This window comes from Asparagus officinalis, chromosome 1 (assembly GCF_001876935.1).
Source record: "Asparagus officinalis chromosome 1, Aspof.V1, whole genome shotgun sequence".
In the NCBI taxonomy this organism is placed as follows: Eukaryota; Viridiplantae; Streptophyta; class Magnoliopsida; order Asparagales; family Asparagaceae; genus Asparagus; species Asparagus officinalis.
This window is the reverse complement of record NC_033794.1, coordinates 14,983,944-14,998,445: the sequence shown is the minus strand read 5'-3', so window position 1 is coordinate 14,998,445 and position 14,502 is coordinate 14,983,944. Positions and strand designations below refer to the sequence as shown.

Here is a 14,502-nt window from a genome sequence, read left to right as displayed (position 1 = left end):
CATTTGGCTTTGCTACAATTAATTGTGAAGTCTCTTTTTATTATTATTTGGCTTTTCCCCATGAATTCTGACCTCTTCAGCTGATTATGTGTTTTTAGATGCAGTTGCTAACTTGCTGCTGACCTGACCCATCAAAGCCACAGAACAAAGTGAGAGGGAGGCCACTGTCTTGGGGGGCCCACAAACAACAAATAAGTGAGCTAACACTTTCCCTCCCTTCTTCACCTTATCTAAACACTTAACCTACTATTTCTTTTCACCACATATTCAAAAACCACAAATCCCCCACTTTACAAGTTCACAACTATTCAGGTAAAATCCTTCTCTCTTCTTTCTTCAGCTTCAATCCATCATCATCTCTTACGTTATCTTTTCCTCTCAAAAATATCTCAGTGATATCTTGAGAAAACACTGAAAGAAGGAAGGAAGATAACACACGCTCAAAATGACCATTTCATTGCCTGACTTCTTCCCCCACCCTCTCCCCTCTCATCATCCCCTCCACAAACACACTCCCTCCGTCCCCTACAGTGCCTCAGCATTCACTTTCAAGAACCAAAATATCAACAACACCACCACCAAACTCTGCTCTTCATCATCAACTAGGCCACCACAACCCCAACCGAACCTCGAATCCAAAGAGACGCACTACATGAAACTCCTCAACCGATCCTTCAAGGCCGGTAAGTATAATGAATCCCTCTACTTTCTTGAATACACGGTCAACAGAGGATACAAGCCCGATGTGATCCTATGCACAAAGCTCATCAAAGGCTTCTTCGGTACTAGGAACCCCGATAAAGCTGTTAAAGTCATGCAAACCCTTGAGAACTACGGCCAGCCTGATGTGTTCGCGTACAATGCACTCATCAGCGGATTCACAAAGGCCAACCAATTCGATTCAGCCACCAAAGTGTTGGCTAGGATGAGAAGTAGAAATTGCCCTCCTGATATTGTTACGTACAACATACTAATTGGGAGCCTTTGTAGCAAAGGGAAGTTGGGGTTGGCTCTTGAGGTTCTTGATCAGTTGTTGTCTGATAATTGCCAGCCAACGGTCGTTACTTATACTATTTTGATCGAGGCAACGATATTAGACGGGGGAATAGGGGAAGCTATGAAGCTTTTGGATGAGATGACATCAAAGGGGCTAACACCCGATAACTATACGTACAATGCGATTATCAGAGGGATGTGTAAAGAGGGGTTTGTGGATGAAGCTCATGAGTTCTTGAACGCGTTGCCTTCGAGAGGATGTGAGCCCGATGTAGTCTCTTATAACATATTGCTTCGGGGGTTTTTGAGTAGGAAAAGATGGGATGATGGTCAGAAATTGATCGGCGAAATGATGTCTAAAGGGTATAAGCTAAATAACGCAACTTACAGCATTCTGATCAATTCTTTGTGTCACGGGGGGATGGTGGACCGAGCAAGAGAAGTGCTGAAGGATATGGTCGAAAAAGGATTGAAACCCGATACTTACAACTATGACCCGTTAATTTCAGCTTATTGTAAAAACGGGAGGCTAGATTTGGCGATCGAGTTCATGGACTACATGATATCAAATGGATGCATACCCGATATCATCAACTACAACACAATCTTGGCTACATTATGCAAGAGCGGAAACCCCGACCACGCGTTGGAGATATTGGATAATCTCGAGGAAACAGGATGCTCTCCAAACACGAGTACATACAATGCACTTATCGGTGGTCTTTGGAACTGTGGGAACCGATCGAAGGCTCTTGAGATGGTATCGATGATGATGGAGAGGGGAATCGACCCCAACGAGATTACCTACAACGTTTTGATCTCGTGTTTGTGTAGAGATGGGATGGTGGATGAGGCTATAGGATTGATGAGGGACATGGAGAGTGGAGGGTTTAAGCCTACGGTGATCACTTATAACACCGTGCTTCTCGGATTGTGCAAGGCTCATAGGATTGATATAGGGATCGATGTACTCGAGGAGATGACGGTGAAGGGATGTAGGCCGAACGAGACTACTTACATTCTTCTTGTTGAAGGAATTGCTTATGCTGGGCATAGACCTGAAGCTATGGAATTGGCGAGAGAGTTGGTATCTAAGGATGTTTTTACCGAGGATTCTGTCAAGAGACTCGATAGGACTTTTCCTATGCTGAACTTGTATAAAGGGACGCCACAGTCTAAACACAAGGTCAACTTGATGTCCAACCCTTAGCAAGAGGTTGGTTATTTCAAGAATTGAAACCTTAAAGAGCAGAATTTTTTCTCAATTTTGGCATACTTCCCCACTCTCTTTGTATTGTGCACAGGTTTTAGGTATTTGCAATCTGACATAAAATTGTGGGTCAACTTGTGCTCTCAAGTACTCTGCTTCTTTATGTCATTGCATTTAGCTTCAAGTTTTCTGATTTACCTGCCGTGGTTCATTTGTGACCTGAAAGTGTTTCAGTACCCTATTTTAGGCTCTATCTAAATGTTTTTGTATCATTTACTCTAAAATAATTATCTATATATATATATATATATATATATATATATATATATATACTCGAGCTCTGGAACCCAACAAGAGATCAAATCCGCGACGAAACTGTGTTCAACAAATAAACCTTGTAAGTTGTATTCCTACCTATTTTCTGCGTTTTTTGGTTCGGATTGGTCATCTGATCTGACGTCCTTTCTTCTTCATTTACTCCGCCAGTTCTCCGCCATTTCTCTGCGCTCGAGCTCTGGAACCCAACAAGAGATCAGATCCGTGACGAAATCCGCTCAGCAGAGAGGCCCATCGACAGATCAATTAGGATCTACGCTCGATCTTCGGTTCCCAGCAAATTTCCTGCTCAGTCGAAATCCTTGTAAGTTGTATTCCCCTTCATTCATTTTCGTTTTTCTGTTTTAAGATTTGGTTTATGGGATCTACCTATTTTCTACGATTTGAGGTTCGGATTGGTTGCTGAGCTGACGTAGATTTTGTTTCTTTTACCTCAATTTGGTTGAAATTTGGTGCTTAGGGTTTTTATTCATGTGAATCGGTTCCTTTTTAGTGAGGATAATCAGAAATGAAGAACTTTTAGTAGCTTTGTTTACAGTACAAAATTGGCTCCTGGATAAGTTCCTGAGGACAAAATTTGTTTACAGTAACTTTTAGCAAGTATTTTCCATCTAAATTCAATGTAACGTTTAGCAAGTATTTTCCATCTAAATTGGCTTCTTTCTTTCTCTTTCTTTTCTCAACAAGTTCATGTCTCTGTTGTTATTCTTCAGATTTGAAAGAGTTTTGGTAAATTGTATTGTATGTGAGTTCTTGTCGATCTGATTTTCTTTTTCAACAATTATCTTTATTTCAGAATGGAGGAGATAAATAGCACGATGTTTAATGATGATAGTACATCTGAATGTAGAAATGCAAGTCAAATGCAAATTGGTGAAAAACCATTTTTAGGAATGAAGTTTAATAGTCATGTGGAGGCCTATGACTATTATAACTCGTATGCATTGATGATGGGATTTGGAATCAGAAAAAGCTCAGTGAATTACTCCCAGAAAGATAAAGAAGTATTGAATAGAAAATTTGTTTGTGACAAAGAAGGTTATAGATCTAATAAAGACAAGAGAGATATAGGGAAAAATATTAATCATCGGCGAGAGACCAGAGTTGGCTGTAAAGCAATGATGAGAATAAAATTAATGGAGGATAAAACATGGAAAGTTATAGGTTTTATTGAAGATCATACAAACCACATGCTCAGTAGTCCCGATAAAGCAAAGATGCACAGGTCACAACAACAATTTCATAGAAGTAAAAGATTTAAAAAAATTATCCAATGTTTGCAAGAAGAAGGTATTACTCCTTCCACTATTTCTCGTGTTATTAGCATCACAAGCGGTAGAGAAGATGAATCAGTAACACCACAACAGTGCATTGACTATATGAAAACTCAAAGGCACAACAATATTATGAACAAGAAGAAACATTTGTTTGGTTATTTCAGGAATGGTTAAACTGCATGCATGGAATTGAACCAGGTGCTATCATCACAGACCAAGACCGAGCAATGTGCAATGCCATTCATAAAGTCTTTCCAAATACAAGGCATCGTTATTGTTATTGGCATCTGCAGCGACATATCGCCGATCATTTGCATACTTTGAATTCTGTTTATGGTGAAGAATTTCAAAAATATTGGGACTTGTGGTGTAATAGTGGAAACATTGAGAACTGTAATTTGCATTGGCTCGAGATGAAGGAGAAGTTTAAGATAATAGAAGAAGAAGATGGATGGCTGCAAACTATGTACATGTATCGAGACCATTGGGTGTTATGCTTCTTAAAAAGCATTTTTTTGCAGGAATGAGATCAACTCAAAGGAGTGAAAGCATCAACTCATTCTTTGATGGATATGTGAATTCACAAACACAGTTAAAAGAATTTGTAACTCAATATGAAAAGGCCGTGACACATCGACGATTGAGTGAAGCACATGAAGATTTTAGAACTCTTAATACAAAACCGCAGTTTCACCTTGGGCATCCAATTGAAAGACAAGCTGGAAGTAGTTATACACGCACTATGTTTCATGTATTTCAGAATGAGATCAAAGGGTGTGGTGTTCTTGGCCTTCAAGAGGTGACCAAAGAAGAAAAGTCTGCTTTATGGCGAGTTGGTAACTTAGATGAAAGCAATGAAAAGTGGAGGTTTGTTACTTATGATGAATGTAGAGAATTACAGTATAGTTGCAGTTGTGGTATGTTTGAGAATAGTGGTGTTTTATGCAAACATATATTGTACACTCTAATGTTCAACAGACAATGTTGTTCATTGCCCAGTGTATATATTATACACCGTTGGACTATAGATGCTCGACATCGTAACATTGGAGTTACTAATGTTGTGTTTGGCAAAAACATTACAGGCGGTGTAGAAAAAATAAATCTGTTGAAAACTTGGGCTTTGAAAGCAAAAACCAACAATGCACTGGAGCTTGCCTTTGAGTCAGATAAGAGAATGCATGAGCTTGATTCTTTGTTAACAAGTTTCATAGAGAGGGTTGAAGAAGAAGTCAGAGGGTGTCAAGCAATAGATGCTGGTAGCAGCCACATTCCGGACTCGGATATTCCACAGATACCTACTTCAGATACAATCCAACATATTCCACAAATTACAGTTCGTGACCCGGAAAAGCAAGCAAGAACCAAAGGTCGTCCACGCAATGCTACAAGAATTAAATCAACTTTAGAACAAGCACAAGAAAAGAAAGAGAGGCAAAAGCGTACATGTAGTAGATGTGGACAACTTGGGCATTATAGGACTAGCTGTACCGTTAACAAGCCCAGGTATGTTTAATTACGTTGACAAGTTAAAATATTTTATTACTTAAATCATATTATTAATTTTATCTTTGATATTTTATGCAGCGAAACTGACAAACAAGACTAACGAACAAAGTTTATGGAAAGCCATAAGTTCCTCTATTCAGGTATAATTACAACAATATGATTGCTAGATATTAAGCCGTGATATTACATGCATATTGAGATGAAACATTAACATGCAGATATCATATTAATAGCCTAACTGGTGTAGCAGAACGCAAGCAGACCTCTAATATGAAAGCCATAAGTTCCTCTGAATAGGCTGAATTCAGTACGAGCTTTCACCCTCAATTTGTGTGCAAAGCATAGGCTGTAAATGGCTGCCCTCCTTTGCTTGATAGAAGCAATGAAATAAGAAAGAATGAGATCCCCAGTTTAATACAATTTGCATCTTAATTTTTGATGGATAAACATAGCTTCATTTTAATAGCCGAGAATTATCAAAGCAAGGAGATTGTTGTAGCCCATAAACCTGATTCAACTTGCAACGCTGCTCTTTAACGCCCTCCTGACTCTGTTTTGTAGACCACTTAAAAAATACATGCATATATCATATTAATAGGCTAATTCACTAGTTTATAAATGTATATAAAAATGAAGTGCAAAATGAAGAGGAGTTTTTAGTATTTTGACTGAGCTCTCTGAGCTGGTTCCTTTGGTTTTAATTCAGTTGCCATTGCCTCAGCCTTTATCCAGATGGAAGGATGAAGGAGAGTTGGTTGCCTTTTGAAAACAATTCAGTTCACTATTGTAATAGTATGTCAAAGGTTGGTTGCTTTTGTGAAAACAATTCAGTTTACTATTGTGTTGGAAAAGTTATGAACTTGTACCTGATGGACAAATCGTGTTTGTGTGGAAACGATTCAGTTCACTATGCTGCGCGATATTTGTTCAGACAGACGATTTGATCCGATAAAATTCAAAGTTCACTCTTTTATGTTCGTTAACGACAAACTAAACAATAGTACATAAAGGTATGCAGAAGCTTTGTCAAGATGAAAAGAGATAAAGCAACCATTGATCATAAATTGGCTCAGGCTTTCATATGATGCTCAATAGCGAACAGAAATTAAAAGGTTAAAGAAGAAGATATCAATTAGGATTCTTATATTTGCAGGGGACAATTGCATAGTAAATAGGAATTCTAAGAGTAGCAAACTCAAAGAAACAATATTAAGGTATACCAAATAATCATAAACAAATAACCATAACAAATAACCATAACAAATACCGCAACGTCAAAACAACAGCTTTTCATTCATCTCAATAGTTTTTGCAATTACTAAGTACATGACATGAAGTTTGTAATAATAAAATAACACCAAAAAATTTGCTAAGAAAATTTCCGAAATTTTCCAAGCCTAGCTAGTTTGATTTCGACACAGTCTCAATTCTTTCTTCCAGCTTCTTTGATTGCTAAGATATATTTATACTCCGTACCTATTTTCTTTGACATATTGGCTTCCTTGGGGCTGCTTTGATGACTCTCCTCTTTCTTTCAACCACATTCGAAAATTGCATTCTTTTATTTGGGAATTTTGCCACCGCCCAATAACACCTACCGCTTATTTTTCCGATTCTTGGCAACTCTTTCATCGACATGTTGGAGGAATTGCAGTTCGCCAATAACTTCATAATTAGCAATGGCACCCTTCTGCTATCATCCTGCCAGCAAATTGAAGAGCTTTGGGAATTGTTTCTTAGGTTAAAATTGGAAAGATGGGAATTTATAGTGAGGCCTCAAGGTGTATTTATAGACACCATACGCCCTTGTACTAGCCGTTGCTACAGTGATTACTATAAACAACCCGTTGCTACAGTGCTTTGATGCGTTGTCAATTCTCTGATTCCTGGGCTTATTACCGTTGCTACAGTGTTTATTTTGCTGGGAAATAAGCAGATTGGGCTTAAATAGGCCGTTGCTAACAGTGGTTGATGCAAGAAAATCTGTTTTTTTGGGGGTTATTTCCGTTGCCTATGCACAGATTCATTATCAATCTGTTATATAATTAACCCACAATAAACATGCTATCAACAGATTGATATATCAAATCTGTGTTTATCAATCCTCTACATTTTCCATACGACACTTTGTCCAAGATTCTTAAACTTAGATTATACCAATTTGTTAAGTTCATCATTCTTTCTAAACTTTCTTTAAATATCAGACTACGAGTAAAAAAAAAAGAGAAATAGAATCGACAAGAACTCAATAAGGTTACTAAAGTTCTTCATTTTTTAGCCCAACTTTTGTACTGTAAACAAGCTACTAAAAAGTTCCTTCATTGTTCTGATATCCCCACTAAAAGGAACGCGATTCACATGAATTAAAAAACCTAAGCACCAAATTTCAACCAATTGAGGTGAAAAGAAACAAAATCTACTGTCAGTCTCAGCAACGCAATCCGAACCTCAAATCGTAGAAAAATAGGTATGATCCCATAAACCAAATCTTAAAACAGAAAAAACCGAAATGAGATGAAGGGGAATACAACTTACAATGGATTTCGACTGAGCGAGGAAATTTCTCGGAACCGAAGATCGAGCGTAATCCCTAATTGATCTGTGCGATGGGCCTCTCTGCCCGGCGAGCGGATTTCGTCACGGATCTGATCTCATTGTTGGTCCAGAGCTCAGAAGCCGCAGAGAAATGGCGAGAATGGCGGAGTAAATTGAAGAAAGATAAGGTACGTCCAGATCAGATGACGGCATATCCGAAACACAAAAAACGCAGAAATAGGTAGGAATACAACTTACAAGGTTTATTTGTTGAAACAGTTTCGTCGCGGATTTGATCTCTTGTTGGGTTCAGAGCTCAGCAGCGCAGAGAAATGTTCGGAGAGAAAATGGCAGAAAATGGGAGAAGAAGAGACGATCGCCGGATGCAAATGAGGAGGAGCAGGCATTAGAGAGAATTAATGACCTAGGAACAAGAGAAGGCACTTTTGCAAAAAAACCCAGAGCTCATTTCTCCGCTCGAAAGAAATCGCTCCAATCACGCCGTGGGCACGTCCATGCCTAAGCGCAGGAAGTTTTCCGTGAGCTCGAGCATTCAGGATCCGTTTTCCCTAATATATATATAAGGGATTTTCTTGGTATGCGAAAATTTTTCGCACAGTAACGTGGCGAAAGGCGGTGGTAGGAAGAGAGGCGTGATTCGTTGAAGTTGGATGACAGCTGGATGCCCGTGATTCGTTCAGCCCTCTTCTTTTATTCTTTGTTTTATTCCCTTCTCCCCTCCGCTGTTAGTCTTTGTTTATTCCTTCTCCCTCCGCAGCAGCAACGCCGAACGACACCCGTGCCGCCTATCGCCAGCGATTGCACCGGCTACCCTGCGGCGTCCGTTCAATCTCCTCGTTGCCGGCCGCCCTCCGGCGCCGTCAACATCTCCTCCGTCGCCGCCGCCTCCTGCAGAAGTTCCTCCCCCGGCGCCAGCAACCGCAGAAGTTACGCCGGCACCGGTTCCGACCGGGGAGGAGTCAAGACCGCCGCCGCCGCCGCCAAATTCGGCTACTTTGAAGGCTGTGGGCATCATGAGCTCCGTTGGAGCCCTCTTTGGGTCACTCATCTTCGCGTTTTGAGGTGTGCTTGAGATTTATTTGTTTTTTGCGTGTGGGAGTTGTGGGAATAAGCGATGCATGATGGTCCGAGAGTCGATTGATTTTAATTCGTATACATATATATATGGTTTTTTCCTTTTTCTCTTTCTATATTTGATTTGTTTGGCCTTGTGAGTTATCGAGCTTGTAAACAAACAGCCAAATTTGGGCAATGAATAAAGGAACAGAGAGGGCTTTGTTTTGAAATGGACCTTACACATGAAATATTTTACCTGCAGATGTAAATTACCAGTCCTTATAAATCTTTCTCTAAACTCATTTAGATCTGTAGATAGCAACATAACATTCATGAAAATTGACAGGAGTAACATGGCAATTTATGTTTATAGATTGCATACCTGCTAGAGTAGAGCATAGCAATTTTTCAAGCAACTGAATACAAAAAATATAGTAGCATTTATGAGACCACACGGATTTAATATTTTTCAACATCCATTTTACTTGTCTTCTATCGTTTAAAAATCTTCAAAAAGCCAGTTCAAACAAAAAAAAAAAGAATTCTAATTACATTAATTAGTGTGCGGTCAACTCATAGAAGCTTGTCTATAACAAAAATTCTCTCGGATCTTCCCTCAAATATGTTTTCCTAATTCAACCTTCTTCACAAGCCCCCCCAAAAAAAAAAAAAGAATTCTAATTACATTAATTAGTGTGCGGTCAACTCATAGAAGCTTGTCTATAACAAAAATTCTCTCGGATCTTCCCTCAAATATGTTTTCCTAATTCAACCTTCTTCACAAGCCGCATTGTGTTGTGTAGTATTGAATCAAATATGCCGGCAACCTGAAAATAAGTCCAAAACAAGTTCGAAGTCAAAAAAACCAGTAGGAGTTAGATCTGCAGCTTAGTAACATAATCTCATTACTCTGACATGTCTGAAAAAATGATGGTGGTCATGTATATTTTAAATTGACATCAAAATAAAATAAAATATACATGCAGCAAGTTTAGCGATCTTAAACCACAAAAAATCTTCTAAAACATTCAACATGCAATTCAAGGCTTATTCAAAGTAAACTGCTATGGATGCTTGTAAAAAAGAAATCCAAACTATTGGGACCATTCTTCTGTCTTCTGATACACTTTGATGTCAAAATTTAGAACTTTTGTTTGGTCACTCTAACTAGGTCATTTAATATAATGCACAAATCTTTCCCAGAAATGAAGAAGGTACTTTAGCAAGTCAATCAAGTACAAACCGTGAAAACTCCTCCAATGATAGCACAGACAATATTTGTGATGAAATGGGAAAAAGACTTCGGAACTTCAGACACTATAGAATACTTCTTGGAAGCACAGGTGTTTATTACGAACCTGCATTGGAGAAGGCTCAAAATGAAACTTGGCCACAGGAACATCCAGGCTGTGCACTAAACTGCTATGGGCAGTATATTCATAGTCCTCAAGGAGTTTAAATTCTTGGTAATGTTTTTGTGATACCAACTCGGTTTTCACAACCTGAAGGTAATGCTCTATCTGCATATCGAAAAAAAGGTTCTCAAACAATCCCACAATTATACAATTAAAAACTGTTTTATGCTCTTTTTTATAATTTGCAGTGTTTTCCAATAAAAATAACAGCATTTCTTAACAAACATGGAAGCTACAATTTGCAAAAGACAGTTGCAATTAAAAACTGTTTATGTTTAGTACACTATTCTTGTTATTAACAAGCAGATAAGGAAAACTACTCCTGACTTCCACCAGGCTGCTTGGTCCATAGAAAATGGTAAAGCAACAATTTGCAAAAGACAGTTGCAATTAGAACTGTTTATTTTTGCCGCTACTACAGCAAATGAGTAATCTTTACAAAAGATGACTTGCAGTTCTCGTGGACGCAAGTTGTTTTCACAAATCTGACCCATTTTTACAACTGTTTTTGGAAAAGTTTATAATCACAGTGAAACAAACGACTGCAATTCTAAGGGCAACTGATAGATTTCGAAATGAGTAATCTTTACAAAAGATGACTTGCAGTTCTCGTGGACGCAAGTTGTTTTCACAAATCTGACCCATTTTTACAACTGTTTTTGGAAAAGTTTATAATCACAGTGAAACAAACGACTGCAATTCTAAGGGCAACTGATAGATTTCGACGCCTGCTCAGATTTCACAGCTCGCCTCATTTCAAGACATCGTTTAGCCTGAGCTTTGAGATCCTCTAACACGACGAGCTTCGATTTATCTTTAACGCCGGCGGTGTCCAAATACGCTGTGGATTCTCTCTCCTTGTCTTTGTACAGTATCTTCTGATCTAACGGGTGTAGACCCGTTGGACCCGATAACAGCTTCTTCAGTTCCCCTGCTCCAAATCCAAAACCCGATCAGAGCCTAGAGCCTGAAAAAGATAATTAACCATAATTTCTTGAACACAAAACTCACCAAAGGTGGCTTGAGAGTTGACACAGATCTCGTGATAAGCGGATCCGTACTTGACCAGCACCCGGATCGCCGGAGCCGGTTTGGATGCGGATTCTGATTCTTGGCTCCGCTTCTGAACCAGCATCCCGCACGGCCGGACCTCCCACTCGCCGCCGGCTGCCGCGGACGAAACCTTCAAAATTGGAGCTTAGATGTGGACTTCTTGCTAGCTCGCATCATCTTCTTTGAGCTGATGAAGATGTGGAGATTGCGATGGAGCTTAGATCTCTGTAAAGGGTCTCAAAGAAGGGAGAAAATATGCCATTTTTGCAGGAGGAAATTGGGAATAGCGGAGGGGAGAAGGAATAAACAAAGAATAACAGCGGAGGGGAGAAGGAATAAACAAAGAATAAAAGAAGAGGGCTGAAGGAATCACGGGCATCCAGCTGTCATCCAACTCAACGAATCACGCCTCTCTTCGTTTTCGCACGTTACTGTGCGAAAAATAGTATATATATATATATATATACTATTTATAAAAGAGAATACCCACGTCAAAACTTTTGATTTCTCTGTTTACCCTCTCAATTTTTTAACTCTCATAATGCCATTATTTATAAAACTAACGATCCATAACCTCTCATTAACTATGCACCTCTTCATTTTCTCAAATTATTTGGTCATTCACTAGAATATATTAATAATTTATAATAATAACGAAATTCGTAAATATATGATAATTAATTATAAATAATTATTAATTAAATAAAATAGTAAAAGTCATTCATTTAATAAATTAGTGCACATAATTATAAGTATTAATAATAGTATAAATAGGGGTTACTTCTTTATGTTGCAAAGAATATTACATTGCTCGATAACTAACATCATCTTAGTAATAAAAATTTGGATGTTATAAATTAAAAATATTTTTATTTTAGAAAAGTAATTTATATAAAAATATTTAGATCCATGAAATTTATGAGACATACTTTTCTCTTTTTTTTCCCAAAATATTTGGTCACTCGCTAGAATATATTAATAATAATGATAATAAAGTTAATAAACATATTATAATTTATTATAAAAGAATTATTAATTGTAATGAAATAGTAAAATTATTTATTTAATAAAATATTGTACATAATTATAGTCATTAATAATAGTATAAATAGGGGTTAATTCTTTATGTTGTAAAGAATATCACCCTTTTCGATGTTATAATATCATCTTAGTAATAAAAATTGGACATTATGAATTAAAAATATTTTTATTTAGAAAAGTCACTTTATATAAAAATATTGGATTTTTGAAATCTATGAGTCATTCACTTTTGTTGGAAAGTAAATGTCTCATAAATTTCAATGATCCAATATTTTTATATAAAGTAGTTTTCCTGAATAATAGTATTTTTAATTTATACCATCCAATTTTTTAATACTAAGATGATATATTAATTATCAAGCAATGTAATATTCTTTACAACATAAAGTCATATAATATTAAAAATTATTACCATTATTTAATAAATATTGTAATAAAATATGTCCAAATATTTAATAATATAAATGGTTTAATTATATCAATTGTGTTACTTAAACTAATGATTACATAATTATTTAATAATTATACTCCTAAATAAATTGTTAATAATATAATAATAAGCTAATTTAAATAACTATTAAATGTATGTTAATAATAGTATAAGTATTAATTATAGTATAACTTAAAATTTTTTTAATCATAATGCAATTAAATAACTTTGAAAAATATTTATATATAATTTATTAAATAATATAATATTAAATATAACAACATGTCCACGTGCAAAGCACGTGCATTATACTAGTTACTTATAAATGAGATAACATAATTTCTTGTTTATCCATATCATAATATGTTGTGAGGCAAGTAAGTGCAAGATGTGGCTCAAAATGACGAAAAACCTTAAATTCATTATCTATGTAGTTTACCATTTTATGTTTCAGCTATCTTGCTTTAACAATATAAGATCCTGCACGGCTCGTTACTAGATCTTACACGACTAAGAACTTGAACAACAACCTCACAAGGTTCTTGCCTCTCCTCTTCACTTCTTCTCTTCTGCTTCGTCTTTACTCAAAATTTAAACTAAACCCCTGTGAACTTTCAGCGTTTTGCAGTAAACCCCTATGGACTTCTAGAATCATGCTAACCCCCTCAACCCCCCACCCCCCACCCAATTTTTTTTTAATGTTTTGCAGACCCTAAATAAATTTTTGCATTTTGCAAATAAGCCCCATAAATTAGAACTAGAAAACAACATAAAAAGACATTTCGAAAGTTATTGGGGGTTTGCTGTAATTTATCCAAAAGATGTCGGGGTCTTCTACCAAATGTTATTGGGGTCTAGTGTCATAGGGGTTTTGTGCAAAACGCTAGAAGTTCACGGGGGTTTAGTGTAATTTACCCCTTTGATGTTAGCATTCTTAACAGTGACATATTGATAGTCATACATAGGTAAAGCGATATCTGAATAAAATATTATGTGTCATGACAACAAGTGGTCTATTTAGCATATTTTTTTTTCAAGAAAGGTAAATTGCATATAACCCTCTTTATCTGTAATTGCACTAGCATTTATCATCCATCGACATTTTTCCCCCCTTCACATTTTGAGAAGGAAAAGTTGCAGATAACTCCCCTCTTCCTCAAACATGGAATGTGAGAGATGCTAATAAAAGAGTTAAAGTCTCATAATTGTTAAATACAAGTACAAATGAGATAGATTATTTGCAATGTACCACTTTTCAAATGAACTGGCCCTAGACCTATCTCAAAACCTAACAAGACTCATAAAAAACATCAGTAGGCCCAAAATGGAAGCACATCAACAATCTCTTTCACGTCATAAATTTAGGAGAATTTTTAAAAAAAAATCATTCTTAAATTTTATGAGCAAAATCAAACTCGTTTTGACCACATTATCACTACCGGCTAAAAAGATGTTGGTTTTGCAAATTCCGGTCTTTAAAATAAATGGGACTACTACTCTTGTGTATTTAGCCGTTACTAATTACTGTTTAAATTGATTCTTTTAAAATACATTGTACTATTAGTATGTGATTAATGACCTCTAAATACATGAGACTACTACTCTTATGTATTTTAAAGATTA

At 36.8% G+C, this 14,502-nt stretch overlaps 3 protein-coding genes and 1 long non-coding RNA gene across 6 annotated transcripts; 3 read left to right on the top strand and 1 right to left on the bottom strand.

Moving 5' to 3' along the window:
* LOC109851344 (pentatricopeptide repeat-containing protein At3g04760, chloroplastic) lies at positions 247–2,403 on the top strand. Of its 2 annotated transcripts, XM_020421435.1 has the most exons (2): positions 592–683; positions 790–2,403. In XM_020421435.1, the coding sequence occupies exon 2, from the start codon at positions 815–817 to the stop codon at positions 2,204–2,206; it is 1,392 nt and encodes a 463-aa protein (XP_020277024.1). In that variant the 5' UTR covers positions 592–683; positions 790–814; the 3' UTR covers positions 2,207–2,403. The 2 variants fall into 2 exon arrangements, with proteins under 2 accessions (XP_020277016.1, XP_020277024.1); XM_020421427.1 differs by having other exon boundaries at positions 247–2,401.
* Positions 2,539–3,211, top strand: LOC109851372. Its single transcript, XR_002249788.1, has 2 exons — positions 2,539–2,603; positions 2,693–3,211. It is a non-coding gene; the product is annotated as an uncharacterized LOC109851372 (long non-coding RNA).
* LOC109830979 (protein FAR1-RELATED SEQUENCE 5-like) lies at positions 3,340–5,468 on the top strand. Its single transcript, XM_020398328.1, has 3 exons — positions 3,340–3,988; positions 4,341–5,325; positions 5,407–5,468. Exons 1-3 carry the CDS (start codon positions 3,340–3,342, stop codon positions 5,426–5,428), a joined length of 1,656 nt encoding a protein of 551 aa, XP_020253917.1. The 3' UTR covers positions 5,429–5,468.
* Positions 10,288–11,720, bottom strand: LOC109851360 (BAG family molecular chaperone regulator 1-like). 2 transcript variants are annotated; one of them, XM_020421453.1, is made up of 3 exons: positions 11,367–11,720; positions 11,076–11,286; positions 10,288–10,924 (listed from the first exon to the last, which is right to left on the bottom strand). In XM_020421453.1, the coding sequence occupies exons 1-3, from the start codon at positions 11,488–11,490 to the stop codon at positions 10,906–10,908; spliced, it is 354 nt and encodes a 117-aa protein (XP_020277042.1). In that variant the 5' UTR covers positions 11,491–11,720; the 3' UTR covers positions 10,288–10,905. The 2 variants fall into 2 exon arrangements, with proteins under 2 accessions (XP_020277042.1, XP_020277035.1); XM_020421446.1 differs by lacking the exon at positions 10,288–10,924 and having other exon boundaries at positions 10,951–11,286.

Coding starts and splice junctions, on each gene's coding strand:
- LOC109830979 (XM_020398328.1), top strand. CDS start 3,340: ATGGAGGAGATAAATAGCACGATGTTTAATGATGATAGTACATCTGAA. Junction 3,989..4,340: donor GTTTGGTTATTTCAGGAATG/GTTAAACTGCAT, acceptor ATTTTTTTGCAG/GAATGAGATCAACTCAAAGG. Junction 5,326..5,406: donor TGTACCGTTAACAAGCCCAG/GTATGTTTAATT, acceptor TATTTTATGCAG/CGAAACTGACAAACAAGACT.
- LOC109851360 (XM_020421453.1), bottom strand. CDS start 11,490: ATGCTGGTTCAGAAGCGGAGCCAAGAATCAGAATCCGCATCCAAACCG. Junction 11,287..11,366: donor CAACTCTCAAGCCACCTTTG/GTGAGTTTTGTG, acceptor GATTTGGAGCAG/GGGAACTGAAGAAGCTGTTA.
- LOC109851344 (XM_020421427.1), top strand. CDS start 446: ATGACCATTTCATTGCCTGACTTCTTCCCCCACCCTCTCCCCTCTCAT.